The sequence below is a fragment of the Leucoraja erinacea genome, unplaced genomic scaffold, assembly GCF_028641065.1.
Source record: "Leucoraja erinacea ecotype New England unplaced genomic scaffold, Leri_hhj_1 Leri_79S, whole genome shotgun sequence".
NCBI lineage: Eukaryota > Metazoa > Chordata > Chondrichthyes > Rajiformes > Rajidae > Leucoraja > Leucoraja erinaceus.
In genome coordinates this window covers 167,009-186,293 of record NW_026576729.1, presented here as the reverse complement: position 1 = coordinate 186,293, position 19,285 = coordinate 167,009, and the positions used below count along the sequence as shown (strand labels likewise).

The 19,285-nt window shown below is 45.0% G+C and overlaps 1 protein-coding gene across 3 annotated transcripts in view; it reads left to right on the top strand.

Moving 5' to 3' along the window:
* LOC129694793 (disintegrin and metalloproteinase domain-containing protein 19-like) overlaps positions 1-19,285 on the top strand; it is a 118,162-nt gene that overhangs the window by 57,800 nt on the left and 41,077 nt on the right. For 2 of the 3 annotated variants that reach the window (XR_008723043.1, XM_055631555.1), the window contains exons 9-10: positions 3,086-3,154; positions 10,388-10,468. The exons of the other annotated variant lie outside the window; for it this stretch is intronic. Coding sequence is in view for 1 of the 2 variants with exons in the window: in XM_055631555.1 (XP_055487530.1) it covers positions 3,086-3,154; positions 10,388-10,468 (150 nt within the window). In the remaining variant the exon portion in view is untranslated. The remainder of the gene's footprint in view (positions 1-3,085; positions 3,155-10,387; positions 10,469-19,285) is intronic. 3 annotated transcript variants of the gene reach the window in all.

Here is a 19,285-nt window from a genome sequence, read left to right as displayed (position 1 = left end):
GGTCAGGACACTGATAAAAGCGTTGGGACGTCATGATACAACTGTACAACTGGAACAGTGCTGATCTAGTCCTAGGACATTGGGAGGGGATGAGCCTTTTGGGACCAGCGACCACTATCAGGTTTAAGGTACTTATGGATATAGACAAGGCGTGTTACAATTCTAAATTGGGGCAAGGCCAACTTTGAAGTTATTCGACAGGAGCTCAATCAAGTTGATATGAGCAGGTCTTCTGAAGGAAAAGGAATGTCAGGAAAGTGGGATGTTTGTTTAAAAGTGTGACAAGAGTTCAGGGCATGCGTGTCCCTGTTAGAGTGAAAGGCAAAGCAGGTGGGCATATGGAAGCTTATAAACACATAAAGGGGACAAATGGTAACCAGAGAGAGAGTGAGACCCCTCGGGAATCAAAGCAGTGGAGCCACAGGTGATGGGCAAGGTCCTCAACATGTATTTCTCCTCTGTTTTTACCATGGAGAAAGACAGTAGGATGGGGGATCTTGGGGCAGTCACTGTCTTGAAAGCAGTCAGTATTACGGTCGCAGAGGCGCTAATGGTCCTGACACGTATGAAAGTAAACACACTATCTCCAGGGCCTGATCAGATATATCTGAGGACATTGTGTGAAACTAGAGATGAAATTGTGGGAGCTCTCACTGAGATTTACGAGTCGTCATTAAATACTGGCGAGGTGCCAGAAGACTGGAGGGAGGCAAATGTTGTGCCTCTAATTAAGTAGGACCTACACAGTGAGTGGCAGGGGTCTGGGGCTTGTTGTAAAACAGAAGGATCTAGAAGTGCAGGTACATAATTCCTTGAGTGGCGTCACAGGTAGATAGGGTGGTCAAGAAGTGTGGGGGTCATGTTGCAGTTGTACAAGATATTGGTGAGGCCACATTTAGTGTATTGTGTTCAGTTTTGGTCATCCTATAGTAGGAAGGATGTTGTTAAGCTGGAAAGGGTGCAGAGAAGATGTTTCCGGCACTCAAAGGCCTGAGCTATAGGGAGAGGATGAGCAGGCCAGGTCTCTTATTAGACTTATTAGAGGGATGTGGGCCAAGCGCAGGCAGGTGGGCCTAGTGTAGATGGGGCATGTTGGTCCACATGGGCAAGTTGGGCTGAAGGGCCTGTTTCTGTGCTGTATGACTTGATCACTCTGACTCCTTCCACTGAGGCAATTTTGAATCCGGATGAAAAGCTCACCCTGTATCTTGTGTTATAACCACTACATCAGCCTACCATGCATGACCTTGCCAAAGGCCCTGCTAAAGTCCATTTAGACAACATCCACCACCCTGTTGTCATCAATCCTTTTACTGATCTTCTCAAATACTGTCATATTACTGAGATATGAATTCCGCACACAAAGCCATGCTGACTATCCCTAATTAGTCTGTGCCTATCCAAATACTGGTAGACCCTATAGATCCTGCCCTTCACTAACTTGTGTTACTCCCACTTACCCTCCACCCTTGTAAGGCTCACCAGCCTGTAGTTCCCTGGCTTGCACTTAAAGCCCTTCTTAAATAACCTACAAAGTTAGCCATCCACTACCGCTCTAGAAACATAGAAAATAGGTGCAGGGGGAGTCCATTCGGCCCTTCGAGCCAGCACCGCCATTCATTGTGATCACGGCTGATCGTCCCCTATCAATAACCCGTGCCTGCCCTTCTCCACATATCCCTTGACTACACTAGCCTCTAGAGCTCTAACTAACTCTCTCTTAAATCCATCCAGTGATTTGGCCTCCACTGCCCTCTGTGGCAGGGAATTCCATAAATTCACAACTCTCTGGGTGAAAACGTTTTTTCTCACCACTGTCTTAAATGGCCTCCCCTTTATTCTAAGACTGTGGCCCCTGGTTCTGGACTCACCCAACATTGGGAACATTTTTCCTGCATCTAGCTTGTCCAGTCCTTTTATAATTTTATATGTTTCTATAAGAACCCCCCTCATCCTTCTAAACTCCAGTGAATACAAGCCTAGTCTTTTCAATCTTTTCTCATATATACAGTCGCGCCATCCCAGGGATCAATCTCGTGAACCTACGCTGCACTGCCTCAATCACAAGGATGTCCTTCCTCAAATTAGGAGACCATAGCTGTACACAATACTCCAGATGCGGTCTCACCAGAGCCCTATACAACTGCAGAAGAACCTCTTTACTCCTATATTGAAATCCTTTTGTTATGAGGATTTCAGTATAAGTAGATACTCTGGTAGATACAAATCTCTCTGCCATGGGGCAATTTCTTCTGTTGGATCTAATAATGGTTGTGGTCATTGAGGCTTCGCTGTTCTTTGAGCTGTAATGACTTCCAACCCACCACATTAGTCGGTTCCAATGTTATTCCCTTATTTACATGATGTGTTTACACGTGGGATTTTTTATCTGAGGCCCTGTGAGCGGAATCTGCTTCAAGAACCAACATACTAAATAGCAAGAGATGGGCCCATTTTATTCCATCCACTTCACTGCTCCCCTCACACTAATCCAGGATAATGCAGTGGCTTTTTCATGTTCATAAATCATAGGGCCATGTGGTTCACCACTATGGCTCTGCCTGACATCGGTCTCTCTGCGAGGCTCTGCGCCAGGATTCGAGTCACACACCTGTCCGCCGCTCAGACTGGAAGTGTCATAGGACATAAAGTGGTCATACGTGATAAACCATTTGGCCCATCAAGTCTACTCTGCCATTCAATCATGACTGATCTATCTTTCCCTCTCAACTCCATTCCCCTGCCTTCTCCCCATAACCTTTGACATCCTTACTAATCAAGCACCTGACAATCTCCGCTTTAAAAATACCCAAAGACTTGGCCTCCACAGCCGTCTGTTATTAACGTCAACTACTTCTCCATAAAAGACAACTTGCTGACTATACTTGTTGAATTCTCAGTAATTGACAACTTTCAATCATTCTCCAATATACCAAAAAGGAGTATGTCACTGCCACAGCAGATCAGGCAACAAGGACATTATGCTAGTGAGACTGATCAGCCCTCAATAACCTGCAGCCACACGAGTGATTGTTGCAGCCATGCCATCGAGAAGTCACAGGCTTGTGTTTTGTGCTTTTTATAGCAGTTGTTAAAAGTGGTTCCAGTTCAAGGAGGAAGAATGCTAAGACAACAACTGCAAGTCCAGGCAGAGGTAAGGAGACAGGTCTGATGATAATGTGGACTTCAGTCATCCTAACATAGAATGGGGCTGGGGGGGGGGGGGGGAGGGAGCGGGGTGTGGGGCAGGAGGGTGGGTGGAGAGATGAGAAGTAGTTCCTGAAATGCACACAAGAAAGCTTCTTGATCACTACATGTCCTTCCCAACGAGAACAGTTGTAGTCTGGATTTGGTTCTGAAGAAAGAAATCAATGATTGTGGATCACAATGTCATCAGGTTTAGAATAGTTATGGAAAAGGTCAGAAGTGGAAGGTATGGAGACTGCATTGGAGGAGTGCTGCTGTCGGGGTTGAAGCAGCAATAAATAAGCACTGGCAGGCTGTTAAGGAGACGATGCAGAGACTGGTGATGCACACAACAATGTTAGACACAGCAAAGGATATTGACATAGTTTTAGATGCTTCAAGTTGATCAATAAAAGACCTAAGAAACAGCAAGGACTGCACATCTAAATATTCAAAGGATAAACAAAGAAACAGTGTGGCAAATAATGGACCGAAGGATCATCTTAGGAAAGGTACGAGACATGGTTGAGATAATAAACGAGGGGTTTCACCTTTTGTCATTGGATGAGAGAATGCTGCAAATATCACAATAAAATTAGATTGAATAAAAATAAGGAAACGGTAACAAGCTGGCAGCATTCGATGTAGAATGGGCCTCCATGGCAGCTCTCGATGTAGAATGGTCCTCCATGGCAGCTGGTCTTTCATTCAAACTGCTGACTGAAGGAAGGGTGAAGTTATAAAGCCCCAGCCAAAGCATCGTTTACAGATGGGATCAGTGCTGCAGGCTAGAAGTGTGTGAATTTTACATTCTGGCTTGGAAAAAGCTGGTAACTGCAGACCATGCTTTAGACCAGGTCAGAGGCAAGGAACTTGCTCGAGACCATAATCTGGGACATAGTAAATTACCACTTCAAAAAAACAAATCACAACCTATAGTAGACACAAGAAACGACAGATGCTGGTTTTCAAAAAAAGACACAGGACTGGAGTAACTCACGGGTCAGGCCACATCTCTGGAGAACGTGCAGAGGTGACGTTTCAGACCCCCTTCACCTGCATCTACCTATCACTGATCAGGATTTGTCCTGTCCTTCCTTTACATAGACAATAGGTGCAGGAGTAGGCCATTCGGCCCTTCGAGCCAGCACTACCATTCAATGTGATCATGGCTGATCATCCCCAATCAGTACCCCGTTCCTGCCTTCTCCCCATATCCCCTGACTACGCTATTTTTAAGATCCCTATCCAGTTCTCTCTTGAAAGCATCCAGAGAACCTACCTCCACCGCCCTCTGAGACAGAGAATTCCACAGACTCACCACTCTCTGTGAGAAAAAGTGTTTCCTCGTCTCCATTCTAAATGGCTTACTCCTTATTCTTAAACTGTGGCCCCTGGTTCTTGACTCCCCCAACATCGGGAACATGTTTCCTGCCTCTAGTGTGTCCAAACCCTTAACAGCCTTATGTTTCAATGAGATGCCCTCTCATCCTTCTAAACTCCAGAGTGTACAAGCCCAGCTCCTCCATTCTCTCAGCATATGACAGTCCCGCCATCCCGGGAATTAACCTTGTAAACCTACGCTCAATAGCAAGAATGTACTTCCTCAAATTAGGGGTTTAAGGTGAGGGGGAAAGATTATACTCATTGACCTGACCAATGAAGACAGGCATGCGATATGCCTTCTTTACCACTATCTACACACTGATACAGACTCTTCACTGCTTTCTCCACAATGCTTCTTGCATTGAAATAAATAACCTGCGGCCCCTCAGTTTAACCATATTCCTTCACCTCTCACTGCCTGTCTTTCCTTTGAGATTTACTGGCACTATCTATTAGAGGTTATGGAGAGAAGGCAGGAGAATGGGGTTAGGAGGGAGAGATAGATCATGATTGAATGGCAGAGTAGACTTGATGGGCTGAATGGCCTAATTCTACTCCAAACCCTTATGACCTTCCCATCAGTCCATAAGTTATAGTAAGCAGAATTAGGCCAATCAGCCCACCTTGACATTCCTAGTCAAGAACCTACTAATCTCTGCGCCCACAGCTATCTGTGGCCTTTCATTTTGCTGCTACTCCGGATCCTACCCTCGTGTCACTCTAATTTAACTCATCCCGTGTAGCACTAGTGAACCTCCTTGCAAGGATATTGATTCCCCTTCAGTTCAGGTGCAACCCATTCCTCTTATACATGTCACCTCTGCCCCAAAAGAGATCCCAATGGTCCAAAAATTTGAGGCCCTGCCTCTTGCACCAACTCCTCACCCATGCTTTGTTCTGTCCTATCCTCCTCTTCCTACTAGAATTGGCAGCAGGAACAATCTAGAGATTACTATCCTTGGTCCTGCTTTTTATCCGTTTATATATCTTCCTGTATTCACTCTGACAGCTCCCAGCCCTTTTCACACCTATGTAATTTGTGCAAAGAATTACAGCTCCTCACCCTTCCCCCTTGAGAATGTTCTATAGCAACTTGGAGACTTGCTGGATCCTGCACCAGGGACGCAACACAACATCCTGTTTGCTGCCACAGAATCTCCTGCCTGGCCCCCTAAATAATGGGTCCCCTATCACTATCACTCGGCCTGACCATGAATCAGGCCCGGCACCACAGGCCTGACTGCTGCCGTCACCGGACAGGGTATTCCCTCCACCAGTATACAAATAGGTAGAGCTGTTGTCAACAGGAATGGTCACAGGGAATTCCTGCACACGCTGCCTATTTCCTTTCCTGGTGATTGCCTGTAGCAGTTCTAGTTCCCTAATGCCATCTGTAAGGAGCGGCAGCCAAATGCACTTCCACTGTAGTGCACACAGACACTGACTGTCTTCCAAACCCTACATCCTGCAGGAGGAGTAGTGCACCATTCTACCTGCCATCTCTACTACACTGACCACTAATACACTGAGAAAAATTATACACAAAAATACAAGCTCACCCTCTGCTCAGCCACCTCGCCAAAGCCTTCAAACAAAGCTCTGTACCTCTACGCACAGCCTCTCCCAAAGCAACTGTTCCCAAGTCTCAACACGGCTGCTCCCAATTCCACATAAGCGATAGGAGCAGGATTAGGCCATTCGATCCATCAAGTCTACTCCCCATTTAATCATGGTTGATCTATCTTTCCCTCTTAACCCCATATAGCCTTCTCGCTATAACCCCTGACACCCGTACTAATCAACAATCTATTTATCACTGCCTTCAAAATATCCATTGACTTGGTCTCCACAGCCTTCTGTGTCAATTAATTGCACAGATTCATCACCCTGAGCATGTGGTGTAGCAGACTCAGGTTCGATCCTGGCTACGGTTGTTGTCTGTACCGAGTCATAGAGTAATACAGTGTGGAAACAGGTCCTCCAGCCAAACTTGCCTAGAGTTTGTACATTCTCCCTGTGACCACGTGGGTTTTCTCCAGGTGCTCCGGTTTCCTTCCACACTCCAAAGACGTAAAGGTTTGTGGGTTAATTGGTTTCGGTAAAATTGTAAATTATCCCTAGTATGTAGGATAGTGCTTGTGTACGAGGTGATTGCTGGTTGGCACAGAGTCGGTGGGCCGAAGGGCCTGTTTCCATGCTTTATCTCTAAAGCAAGAGGCTGCTGGGTGCCAGAAACACGATGTCCGGGGCATTGGAGTGATATGGATCACGTGTGAGCAGATGAGATTAGTTTAACGGCGTATGTTCGACAGAGATATTGTAAGCCCGAAGGGCCTGTTCCTGTTGTGTACTGTTTTATAAATAGGATTGGAAAAGTTGAAGTTCTTGTTTGAATAATTGTTGGCAAAGTTTAAATTGAAAATGCCTGGCAAAATGTGTAAAATTATCAACAGCGGTAAAGGGAAACAGAGTCAATTTGGAGAGTGTATCTATCTGGAATAGCTGTAGGAGTGCATGTTTAGGCAGAGTTTGTGGGATTCTTTTAAAAAGAACTAAAACTAAAAAATTATAACAAACAGAAATGTATTCTTGCGCAAGTGTGACAAATTGCTGGAGTAACCCAGCAGGTCAAGCAGCACCTTTGGAGAACATGGATAGGTGACATCTTGGGACGGGACCCTTCTTCACACTGACCTGTGCCAAAACATCACCTATCCGTGTTCTCCAGAGATGTTGCCTGACCCGCTGAGTTACTCCAGCACTCTGAAACGTCACCTATCCATGTTCTTGACAGATGCTGCCTGACCCGCTGAGTTATGGTGCAGCAGCATCTATAGAGCGAAGGAAATAGGCAACGTTTCGGGCCGAAACCCATCTGGATATAGGCAACGTTTTGGGCCGAAACACGGAAGGGTTTCGGCCCGAAACGTTGCCTATTTCCTTAGCTCCATAGATGCTGCTGCACCCGCTGAGTTACTCCAGCACTCTGTGAAACGTCACCTATCCATGTTCTCCACAGATGTTGCCTGACCCGCTGAGTTACTCCAGCACTCTGAAACGTCACCTATCCATGTTCTCCACAAATGCTGCCTGACCGGCTGAGTTACTCCAGCACTCTGTGAAACGTCACCTATCCATGTTCTCCACAGATGCTGCCTGACCCGCTGAGTTACTCCAGCACTGTGTGAAACGTCACCTATCCATGTTCTCCACAGATGCTGCCTGACCCGCTGAGTTACTCCAGCACTCTGTGAAACGTCACCTATCCATGTTCTCCACAGATGCTGCCTGACCCGCTGAGTTACTCCAGCACTCTGTGAAACGTCACCTATCCATGTTCTCCACAGATGCTGCCTGACCCGCTGAGTTACTCCAGCACTCTGAAACGTCACCTATCCATGTTCTCCACAGATGCTGCCTGACCGGCTGAGTTACTCCAGCACTCTGTGAAACGTCACCTATCCATGTTCTCCACAGATGCTGCCTGGCCCACCCGCTGAGTTACTCCAGCACTGTGTGAAACGTCACCTATCCATGTTTTCCACAGATGCTGCCTGACCCGCTGAGTTACTCCAGCACTCTGTGAAACGTCACCTATCCATGTTCTCCACAAATGCTACCTGACCCACTGAGTTACTCCAGCACTCTGTGAAACGTCACCTATCCATGTTCTCCACAAATGCTACCTGACCCGCTGAGTTACTCCAGCACCTGTGTCTTCTTTTGTAAGCCAGCATCTGCAGTTCCTTGTTTTCATATTAAAAGCATATTTATTTCAAAACACTATTTAACTACCATCATTGCTGCTGGTGTCCTAAAGTCACCTGGTCAGACAATGAAGACAAAACTTCCATTGAACCTTTGTGGGAACGTTTTTTTGTTAGTCTTTATCTACAAATATTTAGATATTGTGATTAGCACAACTGATAAAACAGATCAGAAGGGCAAAAAGGGGCCAGATGATAGCTCTGGTGGGTAGAATTATGACAATCCCAAAAGATTATATAAATACATAAGGGGGAAAAGGGTAACTAGAGAGAGAGTGGCACCTCTCAGGAATAAAAGCGGTCACCTCTGTGTGGAGCCACAGGAGATGGGCAAGGTCCTCAATGAGTATTTCTCCGCTGTATTTACCGAGGAGAAAGACAGTAGAACAGAGGAAATTTGAGCAGTCACTGGAAGTGTCTTGAGAGCGGTCAGGGTTACCGTCGAGGAAGTACTGAAGATGCTGTCTTGTATGAAGGTAGACAAATCTCCCGGGTCTGATCAGATATATCCGAGGACATTGCGGGAAACTAATGAGGTAATTGCGGGAGCCCTGGTTGAAATTTACGAGTCATCCTTAAATACTGGAGAGGTGCCGGAAGACTGGAGGGTGGCAAATGTTGTGCCTCTTTTCAAGAAGGGCTACAGGGAAAATGCTGGGATCAATAGGCCGGTGAGATTAACATCTGTTGGAAAGTTACTGGAGAGTATCCTGAGGGATAGGATATACAGGCATTTGGATGGGCAAAGTTTGGAGGGATATGGACCAGGTGCAGGCAATTGGGACTAGTGTAGCTGGGACATTGTTGGCCAGTGTGGGCAAGTTGGACCGAAGGGCCTGTTTCCACACTGTATCACTCTATGACTCTATGGAGTGTGTGGGATAGTTTGATTTATATAAACACAATGTGCAAATTAATCTGTACTCACATTATGGTTGTGGTAGTGTGATGAATTCCCACTCTACAGCATGTGGGGCATTCTATACATGTGCTAAGGTCACAGTGTGTACAATAGTCTGGACTCACACAGTGTATGGGAGAAACTGGTGCATAAATAATGGTGCCAAATCTCTGACTGGAGTGTGTGGGACAGTTAAGGACAGTTTGAGACAGTGTTTGGGGCAGTTGTATAGGGCTCTGGTAGGACCACGCTGGAGTATTGTGTACAGTTTTGGTCTCCTAATTTGAGGAAGGACATCCTTGTGATTGAGGCAGTGCAGCGTAGGTTCACGAGATTGATTCCTGGGATGGCGGGACTGTCATATGAGGAAAGATTGAAAAGACTAGGCTTGTATTCACTGGAGTTTAGAAGGATGAGGGGGTATCTATAGAAACATATAAAATTATAAAAGGACTGGACAAGCTAGATGCAGGAAAAATGTTCCCAATGTTGGGCGAGTCCAGAACCAGGGGCCACAGTCTTAGAATAAAGGGGAGGTCATTTGAGACTGAGGTGAGAAAAAGCTTTTTCACCCAGAGAGTTGTGAATTTGTGGAATTTCCTGCCACAGAGGGCAGTGGAGGCCAAATCACTGGATGGATTTAAAAGAGAGTTAGATAGAGCTCTAGGGGCTAGTGGAGTCAAGGGATATGGGGAGAAGGCAGGCACGGGTTATTGATAGGGGACGATCAGTCATGATCACAATGAATGGCGGTGCTGGCTCGAAGGGCCGAATGGCCTCCTCCTGCACCTATTTTCTATGTTTATTCTCGGCTCAAGCTGCACTGTGTGGGCTAGTCTGTACTAATATTACACTTTGTGAAATGTATGGATTTGTGTTCCCATTGTTTTGTGTGTGATGGTCTTATCTGCAAACATAGTGTAGGAGAACCTGCTGTGTGCTGTCACTGATATGTGTTGGATAGTCTGATCTTTGTTCACCATGGTGTCTGGATAGTCTGTGCTCAGAATACAGCCTGTTGTCGGTTTATGGATCAACTGATTTTAGCAAAGACTGTCTGCTCCAAGGGAGATGATAGGTAGCCAGTAGGTAACGGCTTCAGGAAGTAGTGGTGTTTTTCTTACAGTGGTTTCTATTCATTTTACAGCAGGACCCTATGGAACACGCCTAGTTATTAAAGGTGGTGTAATACCTAGCCGTAGAGCACCAGCATCTGGTCCAGTGCAAGGTACGAATATCCCATCCAACTCTCCATTGTATTTGCTGGGTGCAAATGTCTTGTTTTGCCTCAGCATCTTGGATCTCAGCGCCCTGATTATCATCTCCAAATCATCAAGCAATGGTGGCAGTATCTCCTCAGATTATATATGCAATACCCTCCAAATAATACGTCTAAGTACCTGCAGTGGGACGACCCAAACTGTGTGTAATATTGTAAGTGTGATCCAACCAATGTTTTGTACACCAGTAACATGTCCGTCCATTTCTTGTACTCATTGACTCGTCTCATGAGCAAACACAGCAGAATGCCTTCTTCACTACCCCATCCACCTGTATCACCACTTTTGGGAAACTATGGCCTTGCACCCCATCTCTCTCTGTACATTAGCAATCCTAAATTAAGTGCCTTTTACTCTGCGTCCTACCAGAATGTGACTGCCCAGAGTACATGAACTCACACTTATCTGGAATAAATTGTTAAACAACCTTCACTTTCTACAATTCTCCCAGTTTTTGCAGAGTCTGGAAGAGATATATAGTCAAGTTGCACAAGTTCTTTGTGTTTTTTGAGGAGGTGATGGAAGTGATTAATGGGGTTGGATGTTGTCTACATGAATTTTAGTAGGGTATTTGATAATGTCCCCCATGGTTGGCTGAATTACAATATGTAGGTGAACATGCTGTATGGATTTAGAACTGCCTTGCTGACAGATGACGAAGGGTTGTGATGGAAAACCGTTATTCTGGCCAGAGCTTTGTGAGCAGTGGAGTGCCATAATTGATTGGACGTAAATGTAGATGTATTGGTTAACAAGGTTTCAGATGACACCAAGGTTGCTGGTGCCGTAGACTGTGAAGAAAGCTGTCTAGGTTTCAAGGTCAGTTTATTGTCACGTGTACCAGTTGAGGTACAGTGAATTTTGAGTTACCATACAGCCATACTAAGTGAAAAGCAACAAGACACACAATCACATAAAATCAAAGTTGACATAAACATCCACCACAGTTGATTCCACATTCCTCACTGTGATGGAAGGCAATAAAGTTCAATCTTCTTCCACTTTGTTCTCCCGTGATCGGGGCAGTCAAACCATCCGGAGTCGGGGCGATCAAAGCTGCCGCAGCTGACGATCGAAGCCCCCGTCAGGGTGATCGAAAGTCCCGCACCAGGGCGGCTGAAACTCTCTCCACGGCATGGAGCTCCAGAGTCGGCCTCTACTTACCAGAGACCGCAGGCTTCACGATGTTAAAGTCCACAGGTTGGAGTTTCGATCCCCGGCAAAGGGATCGCAAGCTCCGCGATGTTAAAGTCCCACACTCCCGCGGCTTGGAGCGCCGGGTCGATCTCCAGGAAAGGCCGCCGATTCCACGATGTTAGGCTGAGGACAGAGATACAACACGGGAGAGAATCGCATCTCCGTCGAGGCGAGAGATCGAAATAAAGTTCCCCCCAACCCCTCCCCCACTCCCCACCCCATACATAAAACAAACCAAGGATCAGTAAAACATATTTTTAATACATACTAGAAACAACAAAAACAGAAAGGACAACAGGATAAGATCAGCGACAGAAATGAGCAATGAAATGGCAGATAGAGTTTAATCCAAGCAAGTGTTAGATGTTGTGTCAAATGTAATGGGGGAATATAAATTAATGGCATGACCCTTAACAGCATTGATGTACATGGGAATCTTGGAGTCCAAGTCCATAACTCCCTGAAATTGGCGACATAAGTAGAGTGGTAAAGAAAGCATATGGTATGCTTGTTTTCATAGGTCAGGGCATTGAGTATACAAGTCAGGAGGTCACATTGCAACTGTATAGGACTTTGGTCAGGCCGCATTTGGAGTATTGCATGCAGTTCTGCTTGCCCTATCACAGGAAGGATGTGGTGGCTTTGGAGAGGGTGCAGGACAGGTTTACCAGAATGATGTCTGGTTTAGAGGCTATAACAACTTGGAGATGTGTAGATATATCCCTTGGTCTCTCTGTTCTACAACGTTCCCCAGGGTCTGGCCATGTAAGATAGACGTAAAATGCTGGAGGAACTCAGCGGTCAGGCAGTATCTCTGGAGAAAGGAAATAGCTGACGTTTGGGGTCGAGACCCTTATTCAGACCTGAAGTATCTATCTTTGGTGTAAACCAGCATCTGCAGTTCCTTCCTACACATTTTGTCTGGCCATGTAACACATCACGTTGTTTAATTTACCAAAAGCCTCACTTGTACGAGTTAAATTCTATTTGCAAATCCTTGGCTCATTGCCTCAGTTTTAAGCTAGTTTCAAAACTGTTTTAATCTTAGATGAGCTTCCTCAATGTCTACTACACCATCAATGTTGGTGTAATCCACAAACTTACTACCCATGCCAACTACATTCTCATTCAAATCATTAGTATAAAAGATGAAATCAAATCTATGAGATGTGGTAGGATGATTCAGCTGTAATCAGGCAACTGAATCATCTTACCACAACCAGAGAGCGCTCCTGAAACACCATCTACCTCATTGGTGACCCTCGAACTTTCCTTGATCGCACTTTGCCAGTTTTTTCTTGCACTAAACGTTATTCCCTTATCATGTATCTATACACTGTAAATGTCTGGATTGTAATCATGTGTTGACTTTCAATGTATACATGACAATAAACTAAAAACTAAACTGTTATTTTCCACACACAATGCCACAATGACATCTTAATTAGTCCTTGCCCTACCAATAGTAGGTAGACCCTGCCTGGATAGGTGTAGGAGTGGTGGGTATAAGGAAGGAGATGCCATAGAAGGTAGTTGAGGCAGCTACGGCAATTAAAAGACATTTGGACAGGTACATGGATACGAAAGGTTTAGACACATATAGGCTAAACGCAGGCAACAGGAGGATGAGGGGTGGTCTTATAGAGGTGAGATGAATAGATCGGGTAAACCCAGTCCGGGTAAACCCAGAGTAGATGAATGGAAAACCAGAGAACACCATAAGATCATCAGTGATAGGAGTAGAAATAGGCCATTCGGCCAATCAAGTCTACCCTGCCATTCAATCATGGCCGATCTATCTCTCCCTGCTAACCCTATTCTCCTGCCTTCTCCACATAACCTCTGACACCCGTACTAATCAATAATCTATCTATCTCTGCCTTAAGTATATCCACTAACTGCCTCTACAGCCTTCTGTGGCAAAGAATTCCACAGATTCACCACCATCTGACTAAAGAAATTCCTCCCCATCTCCTTCCCAATAGAATGTCCTTTAATTCTGAGGCTATGACCTCTAGTCCTAGTGGAAGCATCCTATCCACATCCAAGCCTTTCACTATTCTGTACGTTTTATTAAGATCTGCCCTCATTCTTCTAAACTCCAGTGAGTACAGGCACGGTGCTGTCAAACGCTCATCATATGTTAACCTACTCATTCCTGGGATCATTCTTGTAAACCTCTGGTCCCTCTCCAGAGCCAGCAAATCCATCCTCAGATATGGTGGCCAAAATTGTTTACAATATTCCAAATGCTGCCTGACCTGTGCCTTTTAGAGCCTCAGCATTATATCCCTGTTTTTGTATACAAGCAAAATCTTACCCCAGCAGGTAGAGCTGCCAGAGAACTGGACTTGATCCTGGCCTCATGGAGTTTATGCATTCTCCCTGTAACTGCATAGATTTCATCCGGGTGCTCCAGGCTCCTGCCACATCCCAAAGACATGTGGACTTGTAGGTTCATTAGCCTCTATAAATTGCCCCAAGTGTGAAAAGTGGGATCACATAGAACTAGTGTACATGGGTGATCAATGGTCGGCATGGTCCCAGTAGGCTGAAGAACCTGATTCCATGCTGTATTTTTCAATCTAATTTCCCTTGCTTCACACAATGTTCTGACACACACCTGGTCAGACTCTGACGATTTATCCACCTTCATAGAGTCATACAGTGTGGAAACATACCCTTCGGCCCAACATGACCATGCCCACCAACATGGCCCATATTCAAACTAGTCACACCTGCCTGCGTTTGGCCTATATCCCTCTAAACCTATCCTGTACATGTACCTGTCAAAATGTTTCTTAAATGCTGTGATAGTACCTGCCTCAATTACCTCCCACAGCAGCTCATTTCATACACCTACCACTCTTTGTCTAAAAACATTTTACCCCACAGATTCCTATTAAATCTTTCGCCCCTTTCGTCCCTGATTCTCCTGCTCTGGCCGAAAGACTCTGCATTTACCCAATCTTTTCTTCTTACCTCAATAAGATCACCACTCATCATTCTGCACTCCATGGAATAAAGTTGTAGCCTATTCAACCTCTCCCCAGGCCCTTGAGATCCTGGTAATATCTTTGTAAATCTTCTCTGCACCTTTTATAGCTGGACAACATCTTGTAACATGGTGACCAAAACGGAACAGGATACTTTAAATGTATTTAAAGTTATTTACCAGTTATTTACAATATATATTAATGATTTAGACAAGGGAATTAAATGTGACATCCCCAAGTTTGCGGATGACACAAAGCAAGGTGGCAGAGTGAGCTGTGAGGAGGATGCTATGAGGCTGCAGGGTGACTTGGATAGGTTGGGTGAGTGGGCAGATGCATGGCAGATGCAGTATAATGTGGATAAATGTGAGATTATTAACTTTGGTGGCAAGAACAGGAAGGCAGATTATTATCTGAATGGTGTCAGATTAGGAAAAGGGGAGGGGCAACGAGACCTGGGTGTCCTTGTACATCAGTCACTGAAAGTAAGCATGCAGGTACAGCAGGCAGTGAAGAAAGCAAATGGCATGTTGGCCTTCATTGCGAGAGGATTTGAGTTTAGGAGCAAGGACGTCCTGAAGTTGTACAGGGCCCTGGTTAGACCACACCTGGAGTATTGTGTGCAAACTTAGTCTCCTAATTTAAGGATTAAAAGAAGGACATTCTTGATATTGAGGGAATGCAGCGTAGGTTCACCTGGTTAATTCCTGGGAAAGTGGGACTGATATATGATGAAAGAATGGGTCGACTGGGCTTGTATTCACTGGAATTTAGAAGGATGAGAGGAGATCTCATAGAAACATATAAAATTGAACAGGCTAAATGCAGGAAACATATTCCTGATGTTGGGGGAGTCCAGAACCAGGGGTCACAGTTTAAGAATAAGGGGGAATAAGGCCATTTAGATGATGAAAAACCTTTTCACCCAGAGAGTTGTGAATCTGTGGAATTCTCTGCCACAGAAGGCAGTGGAGGCCAATTCACTGGATGTTTTCAAGATAGTTAGATTTAGCACTTAGGGCTAATGGAATCAAGGGATATGAGGAAAAAGCAGGAACGGGATACTGATTTTAGATAATCAGCCATGATCATATTGAATGGCGGTGCTGGCTCGAAGGGCCAAATGGCCTACTCCTACATGTTTCTATGTAGCCTCACCAACATCTTATATAACTGTAACAAATCCTTCCAACTTCTATACTAAGTACTTGGACCACCCTATCTACCTGTAACATTACTGTCAAAGAACTATGTAGCTACACTGCTGGAACCTAGATTGATGTTCTATAAGACCACCAGCATCTCCTCTTTTGTGAGGTGGATATGTTTAAAAATGTCACTACACTCTTTACTGAATTCCTATCTTCCATTCAAGGTAAATACACATGAGAAATGGTCATTTAAGATCTTGCTTATCACTTGTGCTTACATAGACAACAACATTGATCCTTACTGGACCCTGTTCTCTCCCAGGTTGCTCCTAATATACATAGAATATTTTCAGATTCTCCTTTTTTATCTGCCAAAGCTACCTGATGTCTTCTTTATGCCCTCCTACTTTCCCTCCTAAGATTAATCATATACCCCTTATGCAGCTCAAACGCTTCTTCATTTAACCTTCTGCTGAGCCAAAAGAATATAACTATCTCCTGAATCAAACTGCCCAGCTAACGTTACCCTTCCTTCTTCAACAAATCTGAGCTGAAGCTCTACAAAGCATCGGAACTTGATGGAGACTAACAGACTTGTATATAGACGCCTGGACAATCACATTTCACTATTTCACTAATGACAAATAGATTTCATTATTTAATATATTTCACATTTCCTTACATCATGGGAGGCTATTTGCACCCGTCCAGCCTCCATTGGCTCACACAGCAATTCCATTCACCTGGGCTTCATATAGGATTCCCCACAAATTTTCCCTGTAACCTATTCTCCCTATATTCTCATCATAAGGAATAGTAGAATGAGGCCATTCGGCCCATCAAGTCGACTGCGCCATTCAATCATAGCTGATCTATCTCTCCCTCCTAACCCCATTCTCCTGCCTTCTCCCCATAACCTCTGGCACCTGTACTAATCAAGAATTTATCTATCTCTGCCTTAAAAATATCCGCTGCCTTGGCCTCCACAGCCTTCTGCGGCAAAGAATTCCATAGATTCACTACCCTCTGGCTAAAGAAATTCCTCCTCATCTGCAAAAAGAACCTTTCATTCCAAGGCTATGACCTCTAGTCCTAGACTCTCCCACTAGGGGAAACAGCCTCTCCACATCCACTCTATCCAAGTATTTCACTATTCTGTAAGTTTCAATGAGGTCCCCCTTATCCTTCTAAACTCCAGCGAGTACAGGCCCAGTACAGTCACTCATCATATGTTAACCCACTCATTCCTGGGATCATTCTCATAAACCTCCTCTCTCCAGAGCCAGCACAATCTTCCTCAGATATGGGGCCCAAAATTGCACACAATACTCCACATGCGGCCAGATGAGCACCTTATAGAGCCTCAGCATTACATTCCTGTTTTTGTATTCTAGTCCTCTTGAAATAAATGCTAGCATTGTGTTTGCCTTCCTTACTATCAATTCCACTTGCAAATTATCTTTTTGGGAATCCTGCACCAGCTCTCCCAAGTCCCTTTGCACTTCTGATTTCTGGATTCCCTCTACGCCTTTATTCTTATTACCAAAATGGTGGCGTAGAGATAGAGTTGCTGCCTCACAGCGAATGCAGTGCCAGGGACCCAGGTCCAATCCCGACTACGGGTGCCGTCTGTACGGAGTTTGTACGTTCTCCCCGTGACCTGCATGGGTTTTCTCCGAGAACTTCAGTTTCCTCCCACACTCCAAAGACATACATGTTTGTATGTTCATTGGCTTGATAAATGTAAAAAATGTCCCTAGTGGGTGTAGGATAGTGTTAATGTGTGGGGATCGTTAGGCCACGCGGATCCGGTGGGCCGATGGGCCTGTTTCCGCGCTGTATCTAATCTAAAATGCATGACTCTGCACTTTGCTATACTGAATTTCATCTGCCACTTCTCTGCCCACTATCCCAATCTATCCCTGCTTTCTCTACACTACCTGCCCCTCCACCTATTTTCATATCATCTGCAAACTTGGCCACAAAGTCTTCAATCCCCTCGTCCAAATCATTAATATACAACGTGAGGAGTAGCGGTCCCAGCACCGACCCCTGTGGAACTCCGCTAGACACTGGCAGCCCACTAGAAAAAGCCCCCTTTATTGCCATTTTGTCTTTCTGCCATCCAGCCAACCTGCTATCCATGCTAGTATCTGCCCTTTGATACCGTGGGCTCTCATCTTCCTAAGCAACCTAACGTGTGGTACCTTATCAAAGGCTTTCTGAAAATCTAAGTAAACAACATCTACTGACTCTGTCCTGCTATTTACTTCTTCAAAGAATTCCAGCAAATTTGTCAAGCAAGACCTCCCCTTCACAAAGCCATGCTGACTTTGGCCTTTTATCGTGAACTTCTAAGTACTCCGTAACCTCATCCTTTATAATATATATTACTAACCACTGACGTCAGACTAACCGGCCTGTAGTTCACACTATTCTGCTTTGCTCCCTTCTTGTACAGCGGGGTAATATTGGCATTTTTCCAATCATCTGGAACCACTCTAGTGAATCTTGTGAATCTTGAAATATCACTATCAATGCCTCCACATTGTCTAAATCCACCCCTTTCAGAACCCTGGGTTGCAGTCCACGTGGTCCAGGTGACGTATCCACCTTCAGACCTTTCAATTTCCCAAGCACTTTCTCCTTGGTTATAGCCACTCCACTAACTTCCACCCCTTGACTCTCTTGAATTTCAGCCACATTGCTGGTGTTATCCAATGATGCCCGATGTGAAGACTGATGTAAACAGGTTATTCAAAAAGTGATTCAATTCCTCTGATAATTCTTTATTCCCTATTATCACTTCCCCGGTATCATTGGAGGTCTGAAGAAGGGTTTCGGCCCGAAACGTTGCCTATTTCCTTCGCTCCATAGATGCTGCTGCACCCGCTGAGTTTCTCCAGCTTTTTTGTGTATCCCCGGTATCATTGTCCAGCGGTCCAACCACGCTTGCAGCACCAATTCCTGTGTCCATTTGTCAGAGGCTTTGAATCCATCTTACCATTCTCTTCCACCAAGCCATCTTTGAAATTCACTTACCAACTTGCCTTTGATCCCATCCCATCCAAGTGTGTTCTTGTCGAAAACCATACTTAAGTCCATGTATATATATGTGTGTCCACTCCTGTATCGAGAAGACCTGATTACATTTATGCACGTTTAAATCAACATCCTTTTCTCTGCATTTACCATCTATTCAGGTGACCCACCTACAAAAACTAATTCATGTACAGTGTACTGCCATGGGCAGCCAGTTTAATAGCTTTCAATTAAATCTAAACTAAGTTGTTAGAGCCGCTGCGTCAGCGCCCAAGACCCGGTTTCCATCCTGACCTTGTCGATGTGGAGTTTGCATGATTTTGTTTGTGACTGCGTGGGTTTTCTCCAGGCCATAGAGTTCTTCAGCGTGGAAACATTC